We start from the raw sequence: 24829 nt of genomic DNA, 5'->3' as shown, positions 1-24829 counted from the left end.
TAAATGGAAAAACACTTCACCAGAGCCCCCATGCTCTAAATTAAGCCACGACTGAGCCAAGAGGGGTATTAGGTTTCTCCCCTCATCCTCTCCTCTCCGAGCCCAGCTCCGAGCTTGCTGCTCCCACGGGACAGGGCGGCTTTGCTCAACAAATGCCACCTCAATCCCCACGCATCTCCACTTACAGCTCCGAAACCCATCTCTGCAGGCGGGGGGTGAAGCCCTGGGCCTGAGAGCAGCTCGTTCGTCAGCGTTACCTGTGGGGCGCAGCGTCAGGAGGGGGGTCATTCCACCGCGTCGTTTGCCTAATTGGGGCATTTTCTCAGGAATGGGAGGGGATTGTGAGGAGAGGAGGTGAAGGCAGTGGGCTTTGGACCTGATGCGGGGTTGTCCTTGCTAGGTGGTGGGACCCTTCTTCAGAGTCCTCCTCCAGCACGGCAGGAGGTCCTGGGAGCTTTGATGGGGTTGGTGTGTGCTGTGGGGGACAGGCAGAGCCATTCTGGGGGTGCTGAGAGCAGTCCTGGGAGTGCCCTCAGGTGGCTGGAAGGATGGAGGAAGGATGGATGGAAGGATGGATGGAAGTATGGGGTGCACATCCTCTCTCCTGAGCCATTCTGCTAGCAGGGAGGTGCCTGCTCAGGTCCTGGTGGGGTTGGCATGTTCCCAGTGACACATTTGCATGGGGAACCCAATGAGGCAACATAAGGCAGTACAAAACAAGCCACGGTGGGTTGTTACAGCTTTCTGTCCTTCCAGTTCACCCCATAAAGAGCTGCTCCAGCAGCAGGGAGACAGCAGCCTGCAGGAAGCTCCTTTGGTGTCCTCGTCAAACACCTCCAGCTTGTGCTGTGCCTGGCTGGGACAGGGCTGAGAGCCTTTCTCTGAACCCCACCACCTTCCCACTCACTTTCTCAGACACTAACAAGAGGCCTGAGCCTCAGCTCGTGTGCCACAGCTTCCAGCCACCCGCCAGATGTTTGAAAAAACTAGCATTAAAACCAGCGCGAAGCCATAAACAGCCCTTCATCGTAAAGCAGTAGCACGGGGGCAATAAAACACAGAGGCATCCCCCGTGCCAAGGAAGGCCCTCTGGTCACATTAAAAATAAATCTTATTATATTAGAAATCAAGAGCTTTTTCTTTTTTAATTTTAATAATATCTATAAATTAAAGCTAAATTATTTTTATCACCACAGTTCCGAGAGCCTCATGAAAAACCGCCGCACAGCCCTCCGCCTGTGTTGCACTTCCAATCCAGCAAGATCACAAATTGCTCAGGGTAGAAAAAAAATAAAGAAAATAAAGATCTATCATCAGCCCAAAACTCTCCGGATGCCAATGCTGTGGGGAGAGCAGCACAATGGGGCCGTGACCCCCTGCCCTCTGGGACCCACTCCCTGGAGCCCCCCACATCCCTCGTGTCCTGAAAGCAAGATCCCCATCGCCTCTGGCCCCACGGCCGCACGACGGAGCCCATTGTTCCTCTGACACGGCAAACACACAGAGAGAAGGATTTTGGGGCTGGTTTTGGTTTCCGCGTGGGGGGTGAGCGGGTTTGGGAGCCAAGGAGGTGTCGGGGACCCATAGTCCCCCGGTACCCCTTTGCTCCTTGCCGTTGCCTACATCCCGCCACTGCAGCGAGCCGATGCCCGTCTGCACCCGCTGGCGGGGGGGACAGACACAATTCTCCCTCCTGCTGAGGCTCCTTGATGTATGGCCGCGGCTGGGCATAAGGCCTCCACAGCGCGAGGAATTGCGTCGCTGTGCTGATCTGCACTGATCTGTTAATTACTTCACCTCTAAGCACCCGGTCAGTTACGCCAAGGTCTGAAGAGCCAAAGTCCCTGTGCAGGGACGGAGCTGCGGCAGCAGGACGCAGGTTGGGGCTCCGGGGCGTCCAAGGGGCAGGCAGCCAAATCCCGGCCCGGGCTGCTGCAAATTAACATGGCTCATTAGGTGCTGAAAGTGTTGGCTGTACAGCCATCGCCGCAGCTCTCCGTGGAGAGCCTCTCCTCTCTGCGCACACCAAGTTAAAAAAGCTGCTGAAGAGCCTTTTTGTTTGTGGCCAATGCGACAGTAAAGCTGGGCTGACCCAAGGGTTGCCCATCCTGGAGATCCTCGCTCCTCAGCCCGAAACGTGACTCGTCTCACCCCAACGCAGGCAACCCACAGATGTATTTATAAAATCCAGGGTTATCTGCCTTGTTTCTCTCCCTTGACCCTACAGGCAGCCCAAGAGGTGCTCAAGGACATCAGCCCCAGCGTGAGCTCTCCCCAGATCTGATAGGGGTTTGGTAGAAAGAGCTTGGTGCCGGACATGGAGACGGGCCTGACGCTGGGGTGACTTGTTCTTGGCTGACTTGTATTTGCCCATCCTGAAATAACAGAGGCCAAAACCCAACCCAGTCCCTTCCTATCCCCTCTTTCGGTTGTGGATGCTGAAAGCCAAGGAGGAGACCCCGAAAGATGGTTTGGGAGACGTTGCAGCCTCCAAGCCCCACGCAGAGTTAAACACTGCCCGAGCCGGGGAGGAATTGCACATTTTGGGCTCTGTGCCTCAGTTTCCCCATGCAGCGCTAGCTGCCTCTCCTCTTGGACAAGGTGATGGGGGCTACCCCCTCCCTTGCAGGGTTCAAAGCGGGGCACCAAAACACCCCGGGAGGGAGCCGGTCCCTGCATGGGGGCTGCCGAGGTTCCTGTGGCCACCCCCGGGGCCGTGCTCCCTGGCCCGGGGTGAGCTCTGGCAGCCAGCACGGGTCCTCTTCCAGCAGCTACGGTGACAGACAGCTCCTGAACCAGCCCCCCTCTGCAGTGCTGCTCTAAAATAAAAATACCTCCTGCCTGCTCCGCTCCACTCCCGGGCAAACTTCCTCCAGGGGCAAGGTGGGGGACGGCAGCCCAAAAATACACACTCAGCCGGGCTGAGAGATGCTGTAGGGCAAGCCAACGGTCCCCAGAACCTCCCGTCGCTTTCCCCCCACCCCACTCCCTTACTCTCCCCCCCCTCGTCGCGGTGCCGGACGCTGGATCCCCGCACTTTCGCCCACCTCCACCCGCGGCCCCGGGGCTCAAGGTCAGTAGCGGGGAGAGATGCGGGACTGGAGGGGGCGGCGGGAACACGCCGGGGGTGGTGACACGCTGCTCCCGCATCTCCAGGGCTTTTTTTTTTATTTGTCACCTCTGCCTGCTCCCACCGCCCAGCCGCGGGGCGGCGGAGGGGGAGGATGAGGATGCTGCTGCCCAGCGGCGGCTCGGAGCTTTGGGGGGCGGAGGGGGGGGGGCTGTATTGGGGAGACACACACCCCCACCATGCACCTAACTCGGAACAAGCAGGAGTTAAAATTGCCCGAGGGGTCCCCCGCCAGCACCCTTTGCCCACCGCAGGGTCCCCAGCGGCAACCGGGGGCCGTTAACCGGCCCCCTCCAAGAAAAAAAACCAAAAACCAAACAAACAAACAAAAAAAAAACCCAAAACCAAAGCCCACAACTTTGAAAAGCGTGGAAAGGAGGGAGAAAAACCTCTTTAAAGCCACCTCCGCGAGTGCCCTGCCGCCGCAGGGGGACCGCAGGGCGGTGGCAGCGCGTAAAAATGAACCCCGCACCCCCGGGAGAGAGCCCTTTCTCCAGCGCTGGGGAAAATGGGGGTCACCCCGCATGGCTGCCAATGACCCCCCCCTCCCGCTCTTAAAAAAAATTCAGTGATCAAAAAAAAAAATTTAATAAAAAGTAGAAATTAAATAAGCACCCCCGGCAGACGCTTTGCGATGCGTCTGCGAAAGCAGAGGGTGACCGGGTCTCCTGTTCCTGCTCCCTAAAAGCTCCTTCTTCCCTTCAGAGCACCCCGCGCCGCCGCAGGGGCGGTGCCCCGCCGGTCGTGGGGTCCCCCCACCCGCGGGGGTGTTCACGGGTGGGTGGCCGTGCCGGAGGAGGATGCCCACCGGCCGGGCTGCTCTCTCTCCCCCCCGACACCGCCTGCTCCAGCCCTGAATTGCGTTTTTAGCAGCTGCCGGACACGCAATCAGGAGGATGGAGAACTCGGAGTTAATTAGCCTTGGAAGGAGTAATTAGCCCAGGGCTAATTGCGGGGTTGAACGTTGGCATCCCCCGAGCCCCGCCGAGGCCGTTGGGCAGAGCGGCCGGGGGGTGGCGGGGGTGGGGCTTAACCATGCCTAAGGGGTCCTGAGGATTGTGGCTGGGAGCAGGCTGGGACCAGGGGGCTTTGGGAGCCCCCTCAAGAGCTCGAGGTTGGGCAAAAGCACAGCAGAAGGGGAGCAGCAGCCCCGGACAGGGGATTAGGGGCATCCCATCATGTCCCCTCCAGCATGAGCATCATCGCGCTCTATCCTGGATCCCCTCCAAGGATCTAATCGGGGGGACATCAGAGACACGCTGGAGGAACCCTATGCTGGGTGTCTGGTGTCCCGGAGCGTCCCTGAACACTGGGATGGATGCAACTTGCTGGGAAGAGCCCTTTACCAGGACCACCTGGCTGAGCTGCCCCCAAAACCTGGCTCCTGGCTGGGTTTTGCAGCAGGGCTCAGGAGCAACCTCTCTCCCCGCACCTGAGTTGCGTCCCAGGATTCAGCCCCAGGTGATATTGTCATCTTCTTTTGACTACCAGCCTTCCAGGAAGCCCATAAAGCAGAGCTGCTGAGGATGAGCAGCACTTTAGGGTGTTTGAGGGGTGGGAGGGCAGATGAGCACACATCCCTGCAGGTTTTTTCCCCTTTTCTTCTCCCCTTTCTCAGATCTGGATCCCCCACACCGGCTGGGGCAGTAACCTGCTGCCATGGGGGTTAAAACGATGCTCCCCAGCTACGAACTGGGGTTTTACGCTCTCGCCGTGACGTGTGCCGTGGTGTACAGCGGCAGCGGCATCTTCGAAGCATCCAGAGGTAACATTCCCCTTCACATGCCTCGGAGGAGGGCCCGGGGAGGGAGGGCGGATGTAAGGTGGCTGCTTTTACAGCTGTCAATACCAGAAGTAGATCCCTGGCTTTAATTTTTGCAGAGAGTGGCTTGGGAATCCTTTGCGGGGATCAAAAAGGATTTTTTTACCTTTTTCCTGGTTACCCCCTTGTCCCCATTTTCATGGCTCAGGCAAGAGGCTGTGGCATATCACAGCTCTCTAGTCAGTGCCTGAAACAGGCAATCACCCTGCCCACACATGGGCCCAGTCCCCAAATTTTTTGTCTGGAAGCCCAAAAAACATAAAAATTGCATGGGATGAGTCGGAGGTCCCTGGGATGTGGCACTGCACCAAGGCTTTGCTGGAAAGTCATGCCGAAATAGTTGAGGTTCCTGATCCCTGTGGTTGTCCATGGGATTTAGGCACTTTGGGGACGGTGTGTTTGAGCCCTGATGGCTCATCACGGTGGCGAGGAAGGCTCCCTGCCTTGCTGAAACCCAGGCCCCATTTGCCAGAGCTGTGCCGATCCCCATAACTCTGGTTCTTTTGCAGACAGTGTGAACAGAAAGGCCTTTCGGGACGGCATAAAGCCGGGCTGGCACTACTTCGGCAGGAAGATGGTAAGCGGAGGAAGGACTCGGTCTTTTCCAGCTACCAGCGACATGGTCGGTGCTGACGTTGGAGAAGCAGAGCTGGTTTTTCTTCTGCTGGCACACTTTTGCGAAGTCAACGTGACTTGTCTTTTTCTTCCTAAAGAAGTAGCCAGGGAAATATCAGCCCTGCAGCGCAGCGGATGCTCCACTTTGTGTGCACCCGAGACGAGCAGCCTCTGTACATCTCCCCTGGGGTTTTATGATCAAACTTAAGTGCTCAAGAGCCCTTGGGTGGGAAATGGGAAGAAAAGGCTTTGAAAGTTGTGTGGTTTCCCCTCCAGGTGGGTATCGGGGTGGGGTGTGAGGGCTGGGGGCACTAAGGCACCCGGTGCTGCTCCCGCAGGACGTGGCCGATTTCGAATGGGTGATGTGGTTCACCTCGTTCAGGAACGTCATCATCTTCGCCCTCTCGGGACACGTCCTCTTCGGCAAGATCTGCTCCATGACGGTGCCACAGGTGAGCCAGGGACATGGCAGGATGGATCTGAAAGCACCAGGGTGACCTCAGATCTGTGGAGGGGGCTTGAGGGATGTTCTAGGATGAGGGGATGTTCTAGGATATGGGGAGCAGGGTTGGGGCTTTCACCAAGCTGACCACGGGCTGGGGCCGCTCTCTTCTTGCAGCACCGAGCTGTGGTGTACATGCTCTATGGGGTCCTGGCTGTGCTGGGCAGCATGGGGCTCGCCTACCTGATGATCATCCTCTCCCACTGCCTTGTCCTCTACTCTGTTGCGCTGGCCAAGCAGAAGTGGCTCTGCTACGTGGCTGGGCTCTGCTGTCTCACCTCCTTCAAGGTGGAGCCATTCAGTTCGTGGCAGGTAGGTGCTGTCTCAGGCCATCCATCTGCCTCATCTCCATCCCACTTATGTCCCTCTCCCTGGGCTTACCTCCAGGGAGGGCTTCTGGGGCATCCCCAAACCCTGGACACTTCTCCTGGTTACGTCAGAGCTCCCATAGGGTTTGAGAAGGAAGGGACAGTTGCGCCCCTGAGCTTGGGAATCTGCCTCTCTACCCTGGGGAGACCCCCCTGCAGGGCTGCGTCCAGCTCCGGAGCCCTCGGCACAGGAGAGACACGGACCTGCTGGAGCGGGGCCAGAGGAGGCCCCAGCAACGCTCCGAGGGCTGGAACAGCTCTGCTGGGAGGACAGGCTGGGAGAGCTGGGGGGGCTCAGCCTGGAGCAGAGAAGGCTCCGGGGAGACCTTCCTGCAGCTGCCAGGACTGAGAGGGGCTGATAAGAAAGATGAGAATGGACTTTTCAGCAGGGCCTGTCACGATAGGACAAGGGGTGATGGTTTTAAACTAAAAGAGGGGAGATTCAAACTAGACATAAGGAAGAAATGTTTCACAGTGAGGGTGGTGAAACCCTGGCACAGGCTGCCCAGAGAGGTGGTAGATGCCCCATCCCTGGGAACACCCCAGGTCAGGTTGGACGGGGCTCTGAGCAACCTGCTCTGGTTGAAGATGTCCCTGCTCACTGCAGAGGGTTGGACTAGATGCCTTGAAAGGTCCCTTCCAACCCAAACCGTTCTGTGATTTTGTGGGAATAATCCCACAGGGACTATGTCGTGTTTTGGTGGCTTCATGCTGGGCCAGAGCTCAGGACACCCGAGGCCTTTTTGCTGCTCAGGCACAGCTTGTCACCCAGGCAAGATGTGTTCCTGCCCTGTGCCTCAGTGTCCTCACCTGTAATACAGTGCTGGGATGGGTTCAGTGACGCCTGTGCATCTATGTGATCTCTTGGGTCTCTGCCCCGTTAAGACTTTCTCTCACTGGTGGGTGGAGAGAAGCCCAGGAAGGACCTTATAAAGCTATTCAGTCCCTCTGACGGACAGTGCTGCCTGTCCTTGCCTGATGCTTACCTCCTGGAATGTGTTCCCCACTCTCCATCAGGCTTGTGCTGGTTTTTCTTCACGCCCTGGGGAGTGTTATGTCCCTGTGACAAAGTGACATTGCCACCCCAGACCAAAGCCTATGTGGCTCACAGCTGCTTGGTGAAGACGTGGCCAAGTCGATCTACCACTTTCCTCCTCCAGGACGCAGGAGCCAGCTAGAAAATTGAGCCCCAGTTTTCTCCTTCCAACAGCAAGGCTCATTAGCTCCAGGGACAATTGATGTCAGAGCATAATTAGGGGCTTTGCCTACTGCCCCGGGAGTGATGTCCCCCACAGAGCGAGGGAGCACGGCAGTGACACCACATTCCTGGTGGTAATTCTTCATTTCTCATCCAGAGCGGGTTTGTAACGGGAGCTTTTGATCTTCAAGATGTCCTCTTCTATGGAGGAAGTGGCTTCACCATTATGCGCTGCATGAGCTTTGCGCTCGAGAGCTCTAAGAGAAAAGAGGGCATCTACTCCATCTTCGACCTCCTCAAGTACAACTTCTACCTCCCGTTCTTCTTCTTCGGGCCTGTCATGACGTTTGACCAGTTCCATGCTCAGGTGAGTGCTCCTGAGTCCGGGCTGCAGGAGGACCTCTCCCTGCATTTATTTACTTGGGTTTAATGCCTAACAAAAAACCTACCTTTTGCCACAGTGAAGGTGCAAATGATTGCTGAGCTTTTGATGGCCATAGTCTGGGCTGCACAATGATGGGGGGACTTTGCAGGGGGGGACTTTTGGGAGGAGGGACATAAACCGACGGGTTTTTAACCTTCCCTTTTGGGTTTTTGGCCATTTCTACTAATCAGTACAGGAGGGAAGACATTGCTGTGGTGAAAGCACCACACTGGGATGAGGAAGGGAGGATTCAGCTGATGTCCTTGCTCACCGTTTCTGTGCAGTCACCCCAGTAGCTCCATGCTGCCCCACTGTGCAGTGCCAGGAGGCCATGGTGAGAGCCAGACATGAGGTATCCACCCATGGGACCTCTGCATCTGGTGGCTGTGACAGCAAGGGCAGTCTCACATTTCCATCCAGCTGGTTTGCCCAAGGAGCATGATTATCTGGGGATGAAGTTACTTCTCTAGAAATGAGTAAGATTGGGCAGAAGGCTGTGCTTCAGCAACCTCAGTCCAGGGGCTTCCTCTGCTCCCCGTGAAATACCCTGGTGCCCCAAGTCTTTGCCTGTGTCACACACAATCAAGGTTGCTTTTTGAAGAACAGACTCCAAGTAGCACTGGAAAACAGGAGCAGAAGCCTGGGCTGGGACAACCTGACCTCTGGGGCTATTTCACTTCCAAAGATCAAGCAAAACGTTCTCTCCCTCCTCACTCTTCCCATCCCAATGTCCTTTTACACCAACGCTCAACCCTGGTCATCAAAGCAAACTGGTACTGCTTGCTAAGGGAGGGACCTCTTGCTTGGTCAGCAGTGGTGTTGGGAAGGATTGCCAGCACCACCCTGTTTCCTTTTAAAGAAGAACAACTGCATTGAATTTTTGGACCCCAATTGACATCTGGGTGCAATTTTGGAAAAACATTTGTGAATTCAGAAGAAAAACTATCCAGGGCCCAGGGCAGGGGAGAGCACCTTCTTTCCAACGTTGGGCCAGTAGTGGTTGTCCAAGAAAGGGTCTGGGTTGATCTTGTTTCCTCCAGTGAGCAGGATGAGCCCTGATCCAAGTCCTGCTCCTTGCTGGTTCATTCACCTGGGGCATTAACAACCTCGTGCTGCATGTTGAAAGGATGGGAGTGCAGGAATGAGATCCCTTTGGTCTTGGAGGATCTCTTTAAAAGGACTTTTATAGCATTTGACCATGAAGATCATAAGGTTCTTGTGTCCCCATAAGGAATGCTCATGGTACATTGAACCCAGCAGCAGCCCGTCTCAGCAGACAAGCAGCAGGGATGGCCGGGCTCCTGGTGGGCTCTTCTCCCCAGGCTGCTGGAAGAAATATTTCATCCAAAGGCATCATCTTTCCACTTGTGTATTATCTGTTGGGCTGAAGTCCAGGCAAGCACGGGTCCAGCTCCTCTGGACATGGCCCCGCTGTCCAAGCTCGGGTGCAGGGGGTGCAGTGCCCAGAGCTGCTGTCCTCACCCCATATTCCTGTTCCTTCTCCCGTTTCCATCAGTCTTTCCTATGAGCTGGGCAGCACTGGCTTCCTCTAACGCTGCAGTGTTAAACTGCTGGTGTCTCCAAGACCTGAACTTCCATTACACTTACAAGGCTTGTCTGGAGGGTCCTGTTCCTTTTGCACAGCCCCAAACCATGATGTTTGCTTACTGAGTAGCTATAATCACCTCCCTCTCTTGCTTAAAACTCTTACACTAAAGGCACAGGGAGTAAGTCCCCAACCCCTTTCCCATGCCCCAGCCAGGGGTCCTGGCTTGGCCTGGCCACCACTGCCATCTCCTGGCTAGATGCCTCTCTGCACAGTTGGAGCTGCAGCTAATTGCAGAGTTGAATTCTTAATTGCCCAACGACAATTATGGGGACAGGCAGATGAGGTCGCTTCCCCAGGGTGTGGTGTATGGCCCAGTCAGGGAACGGATCTGCCTCTTTGGCTCCTACTGGTGCTACGTCCTGGTTCAGCCCTTGTGCCCCCATGTGTAATGGGAACTCGTCTGTGCCAGGACTCGGCCAGCCCCATTTGAGCTGAAAAGCATCTTCCTTACTAGGAGAAAGGGAACTAATTCACTTCTGTAGGGCTGGGAATGTGGGGGATACAGCCCTGGTCCCAAAGGGGTGGTGGCAGAGTGCTGCCACCACACATGGACATGAGGACGAGAGGAAATGGCCTCAAGTTGCACCAGGGGAGGTTTAGGCTGGATATTATGACAAATTTCTTCACTGAAAGGATTATCAAGCACTGGAACAGGCTGCCAAGGGAAGGGGTTGAGTCACCATCCCTGGAGGTATTTAAAAGACGTGTAGATGTGGCACTTAGGGACATGGTATAATGGTGGACTTGGCAGTGCTGGGTTTACAGTTGGACTCGATGATCTTAAAGGTCTTTTCCAACACAAATGATTCTATGATTCTGTGAAGGGGGGGTGTGTCCTCCCACACGTCTCCATGCCAGAGCCTGTCCTCCCTCGACGTCTCCTCCGGCTGAGGGTCCAGCAGCCTCTTTGTAACCTTAAAGCACTTGGCATATAACAGTCACAAAAAATCTGGCAAAGGCTTTAATTCTCAGGAATCATCTGGATTTGACGATGGGGCTGGTGCGGCAGCCTGCGGATTATGTTGGGAGGGCTCCCACCTCTTGCAGGGAATAAAGGGAAAGTAATAAACATAAGAGGATTTTGAATACAGCAGCAATTTTTACAGCGATGCGGGGAAGCGAGGACATCAGTCTGCCCAGTGTAATCCTGAAAGCTTGCTCTGATGATTTTTACATTACAATGGCCAGAGACATGGCAGGTCCCAGAGGCGAAGCCCAGCCCCTTTTGTGCAGGACACAGCAGAGACGAAATCCCCATCAATCAGGTCCCAACTCGTTCAGGATGACCCCTCGAGCAGCTCTCCTTCTCATTTACAGCAAGTGTCTGCAGCAGAAGGTCCAGAGACCATCGCTCACCCTCCTCCTCCTCCTCCCAACTGACCCTGGCCAGAAATATGCATCTGGCCCTGGCAGAGCTGTCAGGTGGGATTCCAGCCCTGCTCCCAACATCTCCTGGACATGCAGATGTCCTTCCCTACAGGCTGTAGCATCCTGTAGATGTGATGGGTATGGGCGTTTGCTCCTCCGCAGTGACCTGTGCAAGGGGCCACCCTTAAGCAAAGTTGACTTTCTGAACATGTCCCTGCAGAAAGAGTATAAAACCCAGGGCCCTGGTCAGTATGGTTTTCACCCCACCTAGGGTGCCTTAGGTACAGCCGGACCTGTCACTGCTGTGTCAAACTATGTGCCTGCTCTGCTGGAAGCCCCAGTGATGGGAACGGCCTTTGCTAGGAGGATGATCCAGGAGGCACATTGCTGCCATGCTCAGCACTGAGGTGGAAGTGCTGGAGGGATGCTGTGGGTGGGACATGTCCTGCTCCCTGTGGATATGTTCACCTTGGGTCTTCCTGAGTCAATGGAGACTTCGGCCATGTAGTCCATGGTGTGGTTTCTAAAGGACAGTATTTAATTGGGACCTTGAACGTTCCTCCAGATGGAGGAACATGCTGCCCATCCTGTCTCTCAGATCAGCCCTTCCCTGTTTGCCATCCTGGCAGGTGAGCACCCGAGAGCTGAGACGCAAAGATGACGAGATGAGGGACATCCGGGTCCATGCCCTCCTCCATGTGGGGGCCATCATCGCTGTAGATATCTTCTTCCACTTCTTCTACATCCTCACCCTCCCTTCTGACCTGAAGTTCATGAACCGCCTCTCAGACTGGTCCTTGGGTGAGTGGCCATGCTGGGACATGCTCACACCTGTACTCAGCTTCAAGGCAGTGGTGAGTGATTCTGATCTCCACCCATCTTCATTGAGAGGCCTCAACAGTGCCTATGTTGGACAGGTTTGGGTAAAGCCCCCCTTATTTCCACTGACAATGCACAGAGCTGGGGTCTGTCGGATGGCGTTGGCTTGACCCTCACAGGGTCCTGGAGTGAACTGTTTGGCTCGGGGGGTTAAGCAGCTCAATACCAAGCTATTCCCATTGCCTTTGTCTGGACTGGAAGGGAGCCAAGAACCTCCAAAAATCAACCCCATGCTGTTGCAAGAGGCACATTGGTATCTCAGATGCCTTCACGGGGGGGCCACCCGTTATGGGTGTTTGTGAGCCACTGAAATGGCCACAGGGCATAGGTTGTACAGAGGGCAGCTCAGGGGAGTTGTCGCTGCTGTCTCCAACTACCTAAAGGAGGGTTGTAGAGAAGGTGAACTCTCTGGAGGCTGGCAGGGTAGAAGCAGGACACAGCAAACACGGTGCAGGAAGGCAAAGTCGGATTGCATGTAAGGATTTTTTTTTTTTCTTAGAGTGGTCAAACATTGAAACCCGTCCCCAGAAGGCTTATAGATTCTCCAAAAATATTGGTATTCAACGCTTAAATGGACAAGGTCCAGAGCAACCTGATCTCCATTTGACATGGATTGTGCTCTGAGAAGGGCTGGACTAGGGACCTCCAGAAGCCATACTCCTGGCATAAGTAGTGGTAGCAGCGCTGGCATTCAGCTGGCCAAATACACGTCTGATGGCAGCATTTGAGATGCCATAGGATGTCTGACACCCACAGGGGGCTGACAGGGCAAACGGGGGCTGGAGAAGCCCCGTGTCTCTCCAGAGTGGCAGCTGGTGGCCAGGTAAAAATCCTAATGCAGTTAGAATGGCACTAGGATTGATTTAGGGTGCCCTAGGAGACCTGGGTGGACTGACCAAGCATGTGTGTTACTCCTGAGGGAGCTGAGCTCCTCTGCAGGCTCTGCTGACTGTGCCGACCAGATCTGCCTTGTCCACAGTGGGAGCTCAGGCATAGCTCACATCGAGGCACTGTGTGACCCTTAATCTGTGAGCTGAATCCCACCAAGACGGGGGCATTTTTACTTCTGTTTGCATATGAATTTGAAATCTTTGGTGTTTTTTCCTGCAAGAGGTGTTTCCAGTGTCAGACACCACTCCAAGACAGAGGTACTGGCCCTGGCTCTGTCAAAACATCAGTGTTACATCTATGGCCACAAGGAGCTGGGACGAGGTGCATTTCAATGAGGTTGTCAATAAAACCTCAGAGGTCAGAGTCAAGAACTGTAATGAGTTTGTCACACGTTATCAAGCTTTAGAAAGGAGGAAAGATCTTGTACTGGAAGAAATGAGATCTGTATGAATTTCTTGGATTACCGAGACCAATAAACGATTTTCTCTCAAATACCCCAAGAATCCTTTGGTTCAAGCTTCTTAAAAAGCTATTTAGCTTTAAAAGCTTTGCTGGTCCAAGAGAACATTAGACTGTCCTCTTGATGTTATGTTTGTTGCAACAGACTACATGTTTCCAAGGGACATGATGTCCCCCAAAGTCCCGAAGGCGATACCTCCTGTGCTTCTCTTCACCTGTTTGACTCTCATTTTTGCTCCAGCTGGCTTGGCCTACTCCAATTTGGTGTACGACTGGGTGAAAGCTGCTGTCATGTTTGGGGTCATCAACACCATTGCCAGACTGGACCACTTGGACCCACCCCAGCCCCCAAAATGCATCACCATGCTCTACGTCTTCGCAGAAACGTGAGTACCCCATGTGCATCAAGGAAGAGAGATGGCATGTTTGACCTGAACAAAATGTGCATGGCGGGGAGGAGGTCTGGGCTGTGCTTCTGCACAGCTGGTCTGTAAGTTGGAGACTACCTGCGTTGACCAGTCTATGCTGAAGCTATAGTCTAGACCTGGCCATAGCCCAAGGAAATATTCTTGGGCAGGAGCAATAGATAAGGAGAGAGGTTACAACCACATTGATAATGGGACCTGTTCAAGGAAGGAGCATGGACAGCTGCTGTGAACAAGGTTCAAGATGTACCCTGCCAGGAGAATGGGTGCCTTCTCTGTCTGACTGCTGCGTGGAAGTGTGTCATTACACTATGTCTTTTAACATGCTTTTTATTATCTGGATTTTAGGCATTTTGACAGAGGGATTAATGACTGGCTATGCAAGTAAGTGTCTCATCAACCGTCTCTAGTCTGGTTCAGAGTCTTCTCTTTCATCACATAGCAATGAAGCATTAAATAATGCTGTTCTCCCCAAAGCCGAGGTGTCCTCTCTTCTGGGTGATTCCCACTACACACTACAGCATGGAATCATATTTGGTCTGTTTATCCCTAAGACTATTAAATTAATCACCACAAAGTGCAACACCAACCCCCCCCCCCCCGCCTCCTCCAAGTTGGGAATAAGAGAGTCCTGTCCTAGAAATCCCTTTAAGTCTGGTGGGTTTAGCATTCCCTCGAGGGAGGAAGAGTCAGGTTTATATTCCACCGGGAGGAAAGGTGGAATAGGAAAAAAACCCATAACCTGGATAACAAGGGTGGCCTGAGCTCCATCTACATCTCCCTCAGCTTTTCATCTTCTCTTCAGCCATGAATAGCCACCAGGAAACCTGTATGGAAGGTGGTGGCTGCTCTGTGATGAAATCCTGTGCACCAGCAAGTCTGAGAGAGCCTGCGGCTCTACCAATCCCCATGTTTTATCAACGCTTTACCTCCAAGAGGGAGAAAGGGTGGCATTTTGTCGTTAAGGAGCTATAGGTTTGTGAGGAGCACAAGTCACAAACAGCTGGACTGTAGAGAAAATCAGTTTATAGCTAGAACATGTCAGCCAAAACATCCTTCCTTTCTTACTGGGGTGCTCTAGATTGCCCTGCATCTGAGGAGCTTGTGGTGGGCAAGTGTGGGAGAAAGGATTCCAAAGGCGTCTCCTTGACTATGAGGAGCACTGACCACTTTCCTTGGCCATTAGGTACGTGTATGACCACATTGGAGAGAACCACGACAACGTCATGAAAGAGCTCGTGGCCACCATCGCCACCTTTGCCGTCACCACCCTGTGGCTAGGGCCCTGTGAGATCGTTTACATCTGGTCTGTCTTCAACTGCTTTGGCCTCAACTTTGAGCTCTGGGTGCAGAAGTTCTTCCAGCAGGAGCCTTTTGCCAAACTGGAGGTGAGAAGCTGGGCTGCAAGAGGATGGGGGAAGAGGAATGGGTCTGGGGTCAACCTCTGCTTCTGGAAAACATCCATGACTGTGCAGAGCTCAAACTTGTTTATACAAGCCAGGTCCATTTTCAGCTGAGACTGAATAGCAACATCCCTGATGATGCCGTGCAGCTCCACGTCTAAGCCTCCTGCCTGGAGACCTGAAGCTCCCTCCTGTGGCCTTTAGCATCCTTGTGATCAGCTACTCAGCTGTGCAAGAGAAGCACAGTCCTGGTGCTCTCTATCCCTTCATTTTATGCAGTGTCACCCACCCAGAGCAAATTCCCACCTGCCCCTATGGTGCTTCACAGGAAATTTAGGTTGGGTGTGGAGCTTTCAGAGGGAAAACAGAGGTCCAAGAGAAGCAAGGATGCAGCCCCAACGAGGCATCAAAGTACCACAGATGGACACAAAATCTGAGGTCTGTCCACGGGGAAGTGTTGATACATTTCCATATGGAAATAATTTGTTCTTCTTGTTCTACAGAACATCTTGGCATTCTGAGTGTTTTTGATCTGATTTCTGATAAAAGCAAATGTTTAGGTACTAGAATGAGTTATTTTCCAACCACTCCAAAGCTTAGTCCCCGTCTCTGTTTGGGACCAATTGGAAGAAAAACTTAGGAAACTCCATCCTGAAAACAATTATGTTCCCTACTCGTTTTGCCCAACCTAAAGTCTGGAGGACCTAAACCAGTTCAGTAAAGACCCCTTTTAATAAAAGCTTTGGCGAGCAGTCCTCCCATTTGCTCTCCTTGTTGAACTTCTAATCAGATTATAGCACTCGCAGCGAGTGAAATCTCCTTCCCGGCGGCTCCGCAATTCTCAGCACTAAGTGGCCTGGGGATTCATCGTGCTCTTTGAAGATTACTACAAACCACCTCCCTGCTCCACTCACAGTCGCTGCTCCTGAGGATTATGTGCCAGCGACAATTTCACTCTGCTGCTGTCACTAGTTTTTGGGTCTTTTTTTTTTTTAATTCCTACGAAACAATTTCTACCAGGAGCTGGGAGCGATTTGCACATAGGGCTAATAATAATCCTGGCATATAACAGCATTCATCTGCCCTGAGGAGGATGAAGAAAGCAGTACCCAGGCATTACAATTAGCATGAAACAGTGTATGACAACTCGCCCTACCCATGGGACCTTGAAACACCAGTCCAGAGTCCCAAATGCATGTGAATCCAGCAGCAGAGGAGAAGTTTTACCTTGTCCTTATGTTTCTTCATCCCAGAGGCACTAAAGGCTGCTCTAAGTTTTGCCTACCCCTCTGGGATCCCAGAGTTGGACCAGTGCGTGCCCTTTCCTGACAGCCCCATTTTTCCTCACTCTCTGCTCCTCTCCTCTCCACAGGCCAAAATGTCAGCGGCCATGTCTCGGCGGATTAGGGCAGTTTTTGGGGCGGCGAATTTTTGGGCCATCGTTCTCTACAACATCCTAGCCCTCAACAGCCTGGAGTTTGCACTGCTGGTGACCAAGAGACTCCTCCTGACGGGTAAGGTGCTACCAGCCTTCCCCATTGAGAGGCCCTTGTCTTGTTGGGTGGACACTGGTGAGGGAGCTGAGGACTGGGACTTCCGAGTCCTCTTGGGTCCAAAGTGGCCCAGCCATTGCCTTGTTATGTGGCTGCTCCCAATGTGCTTAATTCTTATGCAAAAGGTGCAGGCAGTGGTTTTTTAGCTCCCACCCCTCTTGAGCTGCCTTCCAGGTATGCTTGTACAGCTCCTAGCACAGCCTGACGCTGTGATTTAGACTCCTTGCAGCAACGCAAAGGTCACGTACACCCCACTAAGGTGGGCTGAGTCTCTGGCTGAGCAACTGTCCCCTTGCTGGAGAAAGTGATTTACTTGTCCTACCTCATCTCCTTTTGCTTTAGCAGTTACTCCTGCGTCAACTTGAAGGTGAGAGGTACAAATCCTCATGCTGCAGTCTTATCTGTACATTTCTAGTCAGTGGATGGTGGCACTATTTTGGAGTCGTCTTGAGCCGCTCAGGGTATAAATAGCCATCGGGAGCCCGCGTTCTCCAGCCCTCGCTGGGATGGGGCTGGCGTAGGAAACGGATAATGTGACGCTCTGGGCTCGGTGTGCCAGAAGTGCTTGCCCGCTGAGCTAGCTGGCTTTTGTTGGTTGCATTATTCATTTCAGAGGTCCTGTTTTAGCAGGTACAAAGCCTGTGTCTCCCCTCTGCTGTGGATACCAGACTCATGGTTACAAATGTCGTCAGACCCTTCCTAAGTGGAAGGAGATCTTCCAGCCCTCGGTCACTTACCTAGGTGACAAAAACACTGTGTCCCCACTAGGTACGGGACAAGGCTGGGTTGATGCTCAGCATCAGAGGGGCACAAAGATTCCAGAAGGTTGCAATGCTAAACAACAATGGACATGGGCAGGTTGAATGGGCATAAAGTCAACCACCAAGTTTGAACTTGGGGGCAGAAGGAATTTTGGGGATAATCGAGTGCTCAAAGCCACTCCAGCATGTTCCCACACCAGCCACAGTCCATGGTGCCTTGGTGGGCTCAGGCACCGCTTCATCTAAATTATGATCCTGGGAATTTCTCTCTTCTCTCAATGAAGCTGTAGGGCTGGATCCGCAACAGAAAATGACGTTGGCCGTCAAGAACTTGTGGGACCTCCCAAATCCACCTGAGAGGCAGCAGCACTGGAGAAGAGCTGGACCCATTAGGCAAGCAGCTACACCAAGATGACCATGTCTCCCTCCATCTTCTAGGTTTCCCTGTCAGCACCATGTCCATCTGGTTCATCACATATTGCGGAGTGCAGCTGATCAAAGAGCGTGAGCGCATCCTGGCCATCGAGGAGGAGAAGTGTGACAAAGCAAAGGTGGAGTAGGGGGAGGCATCGGCAGGCTTGTCCCAAAACCTCGTCTCCCCTCCAGCAACCACTGCCAGGACAGCCACTGGCAGGGGCTCTCCAAGCACTCCTGACAATCGTACTGCTGTAGCTCACCTATGTAGAAGTCACCTAGAAGGTGCAGGTCACCCTCTTGCTGCAGGAAAGATTTTCTATGAGACACAGTGGGCGTTTCACAGGCTCCCCATGCGTGGCAAACTGCTGAGGTAGGCTCCTAGGACATTTCTTTAATGCCAGAAAGAGCCATCCCCATCATTTTTTTGACCCTTGGACATAGTGCAGGCCTAGAGATTTCACCCCCTGCTTCCCATAACACTTGGTCCACCAGCACTCAATTTTCCCACAGAATCTACAGCCCATGTCTCCCAGAGGAGACTCTCCAAGTCCCACAGCTGGAGGTTTTAGGGTGGGCCAGTCATACAGCTATGAGAAAGGGATTAGCTGGTGTTGAGCCTGCTCCAAGCAGACCATCTCCAGGTCGTTTCCAGCCCAAGCATCCCATGTTTCTTTCACTACAAGAAATTATCAGCATCTACTGTCAAGTGTTTGGCATCTATGGTTGTGCAGTAAGGACTAATGGCTCAGCAAGATCTATACCTACCAAGAGGCTAATAAATAAATAGGACAGTCTTTATAGCAAAGGGAAGGAGAACAAAGAATGGCACATTGAAGAGTAATTATCTCCCCACCACTGTCAGCAGTGTTGAGTGATAGCTGTTACAATCTTAAACTTTCTGCAAAACAGGTCCCTTCAGTGCTAAATGCCTTGAAAAAATGATTTCGTGCCAACATCAAGCATAGTTAATGAGAGTGTGGGAGCCATACCTTCTTCACAGCCATCGCGCATCATATACAAGTCACCTGGGGAGTGGGCATGCCAAAGAAACACAACACATGGCTCACAACTGCTTGGTTCCCAGGCCTCAACTAGACCCAAACGGCCCTCCATTGCTGGATCTGAGACTAATGTGGCCACCACAACCATCCTGCTGTGATATGTGTCCTGGGACTCAAACCAAATCACACATGTTTTTTGCACACCATGGACAAAGATTTAAGCTCACATTCCTGCCCGTGGCTGAGGAACAGAAGATGCTGTAGCCAACTCTTGTTCATCTCCAGCCACCCATCCCTTCACTCAACTGACTTTGGTGCACACAGCTGAAGGGCATGACTGCATGGCTGAATGAGCACACACACATATATACAGCCAAAGGAGAAGGACCCTGAATGAAGGGCAGTGACTTGGGGCTGGGTGGTGGAGGGAAAGCCCATGATAGTGTCCTTGGAGAAGTAGGTTTTGGGACACTGCATAGGGAGTGCCTTGAATACACGTGTGAAACATGGTGCCTTGGGGAAAAGGTGAAAAATATTACTGAAAAATAGCTCTGGCTCTCTTGCACTTTAGACTAACTTTCAGTGGCCTTATGTCTGAGTTATGTCAATGTTTGGTGAGGGCAGAATCCGGACCACTTTGCAATCTGGGTTGAGACGCTTGGTGCTGGTGCATTCTGGCTTCCCTGTGGATGAAACAGGATTGGTGCCTAGCCAGCTTTCAGCTTTGCCGAAGTAAAGTAATTTGTGAAGTCCCTGATAAATGTCATTTATTTATGTAGTAAATAAATGTTGGACATCTATGGCATCTACTGCTCATCACTGTTATGCTGCTGTAATGCAGGTGACACCCTGGGCAATGCCCTGTCATCAGAGCTGAGAGACACAAGGATGTGTTGGCAGGTTGTCACCTCCCACCCCTAATAGTGACACAAGACGTTGCTGAGTTTAGCAGAAACCCACCTTAGTGGCATCACTACATTGGAGGTTTGGCTGCAGCTTGATTCATATTCCCCTTCATTTTGACTCTACCTTCATACTGGTGAAATATCACCAGCGTACTGCCATCAAACTGTCATCCACATGACTTAGAAGCCATGTTTGTTCGTTTTATTTCTGGGAGCCTACCAAAAATGTTGGAAGTAAGGGCAGGTATTGTGCTTTGGTGGCATCTCTAGTTAGGTCCCCAAAACCCTTTCAGCTGCCAGGCACATCCCTTTTTAACACAGGTCTGCTGCTGGACCTTTGGTAGATGTTTCTTGGCATCTCCATGATTTCGGATTTACTCTTTACCACCAAAATATGATGTGCTTCCTTCCAGGGTAAAAATCAGCTCTTCTCCTCCATACGGATGTCCTCACACAGCTGAAGCCACCCTGAGCTGCCAAGACGAAGGGCTCTGTCTCTGTGGGTGGCTCAGCTCAGGTCCCTGGCTGCCTGGGAGGACAGAGTCACCCACGTCCCGGTGTTGAAGTGGGTGACTCACATGGCAAAGCCAAGTGACTTTGCACTGCCCTCCTGACTTGGATAGTCCAGGAGGGAAAATAACCCATTCACTAAGGATCTAAATTTACCCAGCAGCTGCATCTGCTGGAGCTGCCAGAAGGAGCTAATCTTAGACACCAACTCAGCAAGTGATTTGTTAGAGAGACAGTTCATGGGAGAACTTGGGCTTTGCCCCCCTTTGCCCGAAGTTATCCCCTCAGCTATTGTTGCTGTTACAAGCCCAGGAGGTCTGGTGGGCCAGGAGCTATCTCAACCAGCTCAGCCTTGTGCAGGAGACCCTCAGCCTAAGAGTATGCCTCTGTAGAATGGGTTTTATCAACTGCTCATCTCTCTCCTGGAGAAGAGTGCCTCATCTGATCTGGTTATTGCCTGCCTGTTAGTAAAACTCCCCTCAGAAGCCAAGAAAAGCAAATCTTTATTGCAACTACCAATCCCAATTAATGGCCCTACACTGGACACTTTCTTGTTCACCCTGACATGGCTATAATTCCTGCACTCATCTTTCTTGTTCTAAAATTTTATATGGGAGGGAGTGATCCTGCTACACTGCATCCCTTTAGGATGCTTTCCATCTATCCTCACCCACTCCCATGTCGTGGGGGGATTATTGCCCACTTAGAGACACACTTAAGCGGCTTAATCCATTGGTCGCTGGAAATCACTAGCTGTAGTCCTGTACCTGGGGCCAGCCAGCCGAGGGCTATCTCAGAACAGCCCACCTCCATTCAGGGCTGTGTGGTGTATTATACAGCAGTCAGCACTCTTGGGGGGAGCACCCTGGGGAGAGTCGATTCATCTATTCATGGGTACATAAACATAACCAAAAGGTAACTCTGATCACTGCTCACCCTTATCTCATCCACAAGTGCCATCTCATCTGCTTTTAAATTTTAAATCCCTCTGGGCTGGCTGGTTGTTGCTTGGAGATGAGCTCACCTTAGTGGTGACATGTTGGACCCAGCAAATGGAAGATGGATGGGACGAGTCTACTGTGATCAAAGCCTGCACAAGAGAAAATGGTTGCAGAGGGCTCAGAATTGATGGCTGCCTCAATTTCCACTGCTGTCATCAAATAAAAGTGTCCAGGGCAGCTACACTCAGAACAAGTCCCCAAAAAATCCTGCTGACTTCCCTGTGCGTAAATAGATTCTAAAATGGCAATAACCAACCAGTGTGAACAAATGAAAACCAGAAATGAGGAAAGAGTAAACAAAGTGAGAAAGAAATACTGTGCTTGAGATCCAGACTTGAAACTTGTAACCTAAAATGCAAGAAGGAAAATTATCTGAACACCGAATACTTGGTGGGTGAGAGGTTCTGAAGCTTGTAGACCTGAGCTGCTTTTCATGCCCAGCCTCAGGAGGGTTCAGGAGAGGTGCACGGTGGCTCTGAGATCACCCCTGGGTCTCCCTGTTGGCACCATGTGAGTCTCCCTGTGGTGCAGAGCTGCTCAGAGGGTTTGGGTCCACCAGATCAACCCTCTGTCCCACCAGGCTGTGGTAGAAACTTGTTTAGGGATGAAACACCCTCATCTGAGCTGAATTCACCTGTGCTCAGGAGCCAGGAAGGTTTACAGATCATCTGAGGTCAGGGTTCATAGAAACATAGAATCATGGAATCATTAGGTTGGAAGGGACCTTTAAGGTCATCTAGTCCAACCCCCTGCAGTGAGCAGGGACATCTTCAACTAGACCAGGTTGCTCAGAGCCCTGTTCAACCTGACCTGGGATGTTCCCAGGGATGGGGCGTCGAACAACTCTGGGCTACCTGGGACAGGGTTTCACCACCCTCACTGTGAAACATTTCTTCCTTATATCTAGTGTAAATCTCCCCTCTTTTAGTTTAAAACCATCACCCCTTGTCCTATCGCTACAGGCCCTGCTAAAAAGTCCGTCCCCAACTTTCTTATCATCCCCTCTCAGCCCTGGAAGCTGCAGGAAGGTCTCCCTGGAGCCTTCTCTGCTCCAGGCTGAGCCCCCCCAGCTCTCCCAGCCTGTCCTCCCAGCAGAGCTGTTCCAGCCCTCGGAGCGTTGCTGGGGCCTCCTCTGGCCCCGCTCCAGCAGGTCCATGTCTCTCCTGTGCCGAGGGCTCCAGAGCTGGACGCAGCACTGCAGGGGGGTCTCCCCAGAGCAGGGCAGACGGGCAGAACCCCCTCCCTCGCCCTGCTGGCCACGCGGATTTGGGGGCAGCCCAGGACACGGGTGGCTCCTGGGCTGGGAGCGCACATTGCCGGCTCCTGTCCAGCTTTTCACCCACCAGGACCCCCAAGTGCTTCTGGGCAGGGCTGCTCTCCATTCTTTTATCCCCCAGCCTGTGCTGCTGCTGGGGGTTGCCCCAACCCAGGTGCAGGACCCTGCACTTGGCCTTGTTGAACCTCATGGTGTTCATACCAGCCCATTCCTTGAGCTTGTCCAGGTCCCTCTGGATGGCTTCCCATCCCTCAGGCATGTGAACCGCACCCCTCAGCTTGGTGTCATCTGCAAACTTGCTGAGGGTGCACTTGATCCCACTGACTATGTCATTGATGAAGATATTAAACAGTCCTGGTCCCAGTATGGACCCCTGAGGGACACCGCTTGTCACCGATCTGGAGCACAAGTCTGATGAGGAGCGGCTGAGGGAACTGGGGTTGTTTAGTCTGGAGAAGAGGAGGCTGAGGGGAGCCCTCATCACTCTCTACAACTACCTGAAAGGGGGTTGTGGCGACGAGGGTGTTGGTCTCTTCTCCCAAGTAACTAGTGATAGGACAAGAGGAAATGGCTTCAAGTTGCGCCGGGGGAGGTTTAGATTGGATATTAGGAAAAATTTCTTCACTGAGAGAGTGAAGGCTGCCCAGGGAGGTGGTGGAGTCGCCATCTCTGGAAGTGTTCAAAAAATGTGTGGATGTGGCGCTTCAGGACATGGTTTAGGGAACATGGTGGCGCTGGATTAATGGTTGGACTTGATGATCTTGAAGGTCCTTTCCAACCTAGTGATTCTGTGATTCTGTGATTCTGTAATTCTGTGTGATTCTGTGATCTCCATCGGGATATTGAGCCATTGACTACCCTCTGGATGCAACCATCCAACCAGTTCTCATGCACCGAATAGCCCACCCATCAAATCCATCTCCCTCCAATTTAGAGAGAAGGATGTTGTGGGGGACTGTGTCAAAGGCCTTACAGCAGTACAGATAGACATCAGTAGCAATTCCCTTGCCCACTGATGTGGTCACTCCATCATAGAAGGCCACTAGGTTGGTCAGGCAGGACTTGCCCTTGGTGAAGCCATGCTGGCTGTCTCAGACCGCCTCCCTGTCCTCCATGTGCCTTAACACATGGAGCACAGCCTGCATGTCCGGCCTGGGCCATGTATGCAATCTACACCCATTTTGCTGACAGGGCTTGGGATGGATGCTGCTGCATTGAACTGATCACAAAAAATGGTGGAAACATAAGTCAGGGGATGACACGTGTGACTGTTGCCTTAAGCCGTTATGAGGATGGCATCCCAGCACTGCTAGCGTGAGGAGGCACTGGGAACTGTTAAGGGTGTCTAGTCTGAATTCATGATTTAAACTGTCTGTAGAATGAATGAGGACAGATGGACATCACCAGAATCCTCTCGCCTCAGGCAAGTGTCTAACTAACTCGGGTGCAGTGAACCAGCCCCCAAAGATACCCGTCTCTCCCCATGCTTGTAGGGAGCCTGAATGACACAGTGCACCGAGCCAGTGCTCTTGAAAAACCAGGGTGGCTTCCCCAAGCCTTGGAGCTGCTCCAGCTGCCGTGCAACGCCACTGAAGCCAATGGGGACCCCAGAGCGGGTTGGGGACCAGCACGGTGCTCTTCCCCTGGGTGGATCACAAACCTGGGAGAAGCCACAGACCCTCTGATCGGTTGGGGGCTCCTCTGGGAAGGGATGGGCTGTAGCTGCATTTTAGCGGTGGCACCTTGTGACACAGGGAATATGGAAGGAAACCTCGGATGGCAGCACACGCCGAGCAGCACAGCAAAAAGGAAAACAAGCCAGGGCTCAAGGGAGATTAGAGGCAGAGGGGGAAAAATCCCAGCCGGTAGCACGACAATGCAGGATTAAACTTGGGAAAGTGCAGAGCTAATGCAGAGGGAGGGGAGAGAGGAGGATGGGGTTGTCCAGCCCCAGATGTCTGGGAGCAGAGAAACATTTCCGAAGTTCGACCCAGCTGAAAGATCAGCTCTCGTTGTCTGATCCCGTCACAGATGAGCAGCACAGCAGACAAGCTTATGATGTGAGCTCCGAAAAAAGCTTGTGATTATTTCCCTGCTATATTGGTACCTCCCAGATGCTGCTGGAACCTCACCAGTACAAAAGGGCTTCATACCAGTATAGGTCTCTCTCTCGTCCTACTTATGTAGATAACCATCATGGCACAAAGCGCTTTTATAAATACAGGCATACCAGGATAAGGGGTTGTGTGGCTTTAAATACACTAACAAGAGTGGCTAATATCTTTGCATAGTCTTAATTAAATCGTTAATTA

General features: G+C 52.6%; 1 protein-coding gene across 1 annotated transcript; it reads left to right on the top strand.

Annotated features, from left to right (window-relative positions):
* Positions 1–4789: 4789 nt before the first annotated feature.
* Positions 4790–17967, top strand: HHATL (hedgehog acyltransferase like; the record flags this gene model as incomplete). Its single annotated transcript, XM_081997008.1, has 11 exons — positions 4790–4895; positions 5462–5529; positions 5906–6019; positions 6187–6381; positions 7793–8002; positions 11666–11837; positions 13507–13651; positions 14039–14074; positions 14877–15078; positions 16466–16607; positions 17846–17967. The coding sequence occupies 11 exons, from the start codon at positions 4790–4792 to the stop codon at positions 17965–17967; spliced, it is 1512 nt and encodes a 503-aa protein (XP_081853134.1).
* Positions 17968–24829: the final 6862 nt, after the last annotated feature.

The sequence above is a fragment of the Phaethon aethereus genome (assembly GCF_964289735.1).
Source record: "Phaethon aethereus genome assembly, chromosome: 2".
In the NCBI taxonomy this organism is placed as follows: domain Eukaryota; kingdom Metazoa; phylum Chordata; class Aves; order Phaethontiformes; family Phaethontidae; genus Phaethon; species Phaethon aethereus.
The sequence above is the reverse complement of the archived record's forward strand: the minus strand, read 5'-3'. Positions and strand labels throughout refer to the sequence as shown.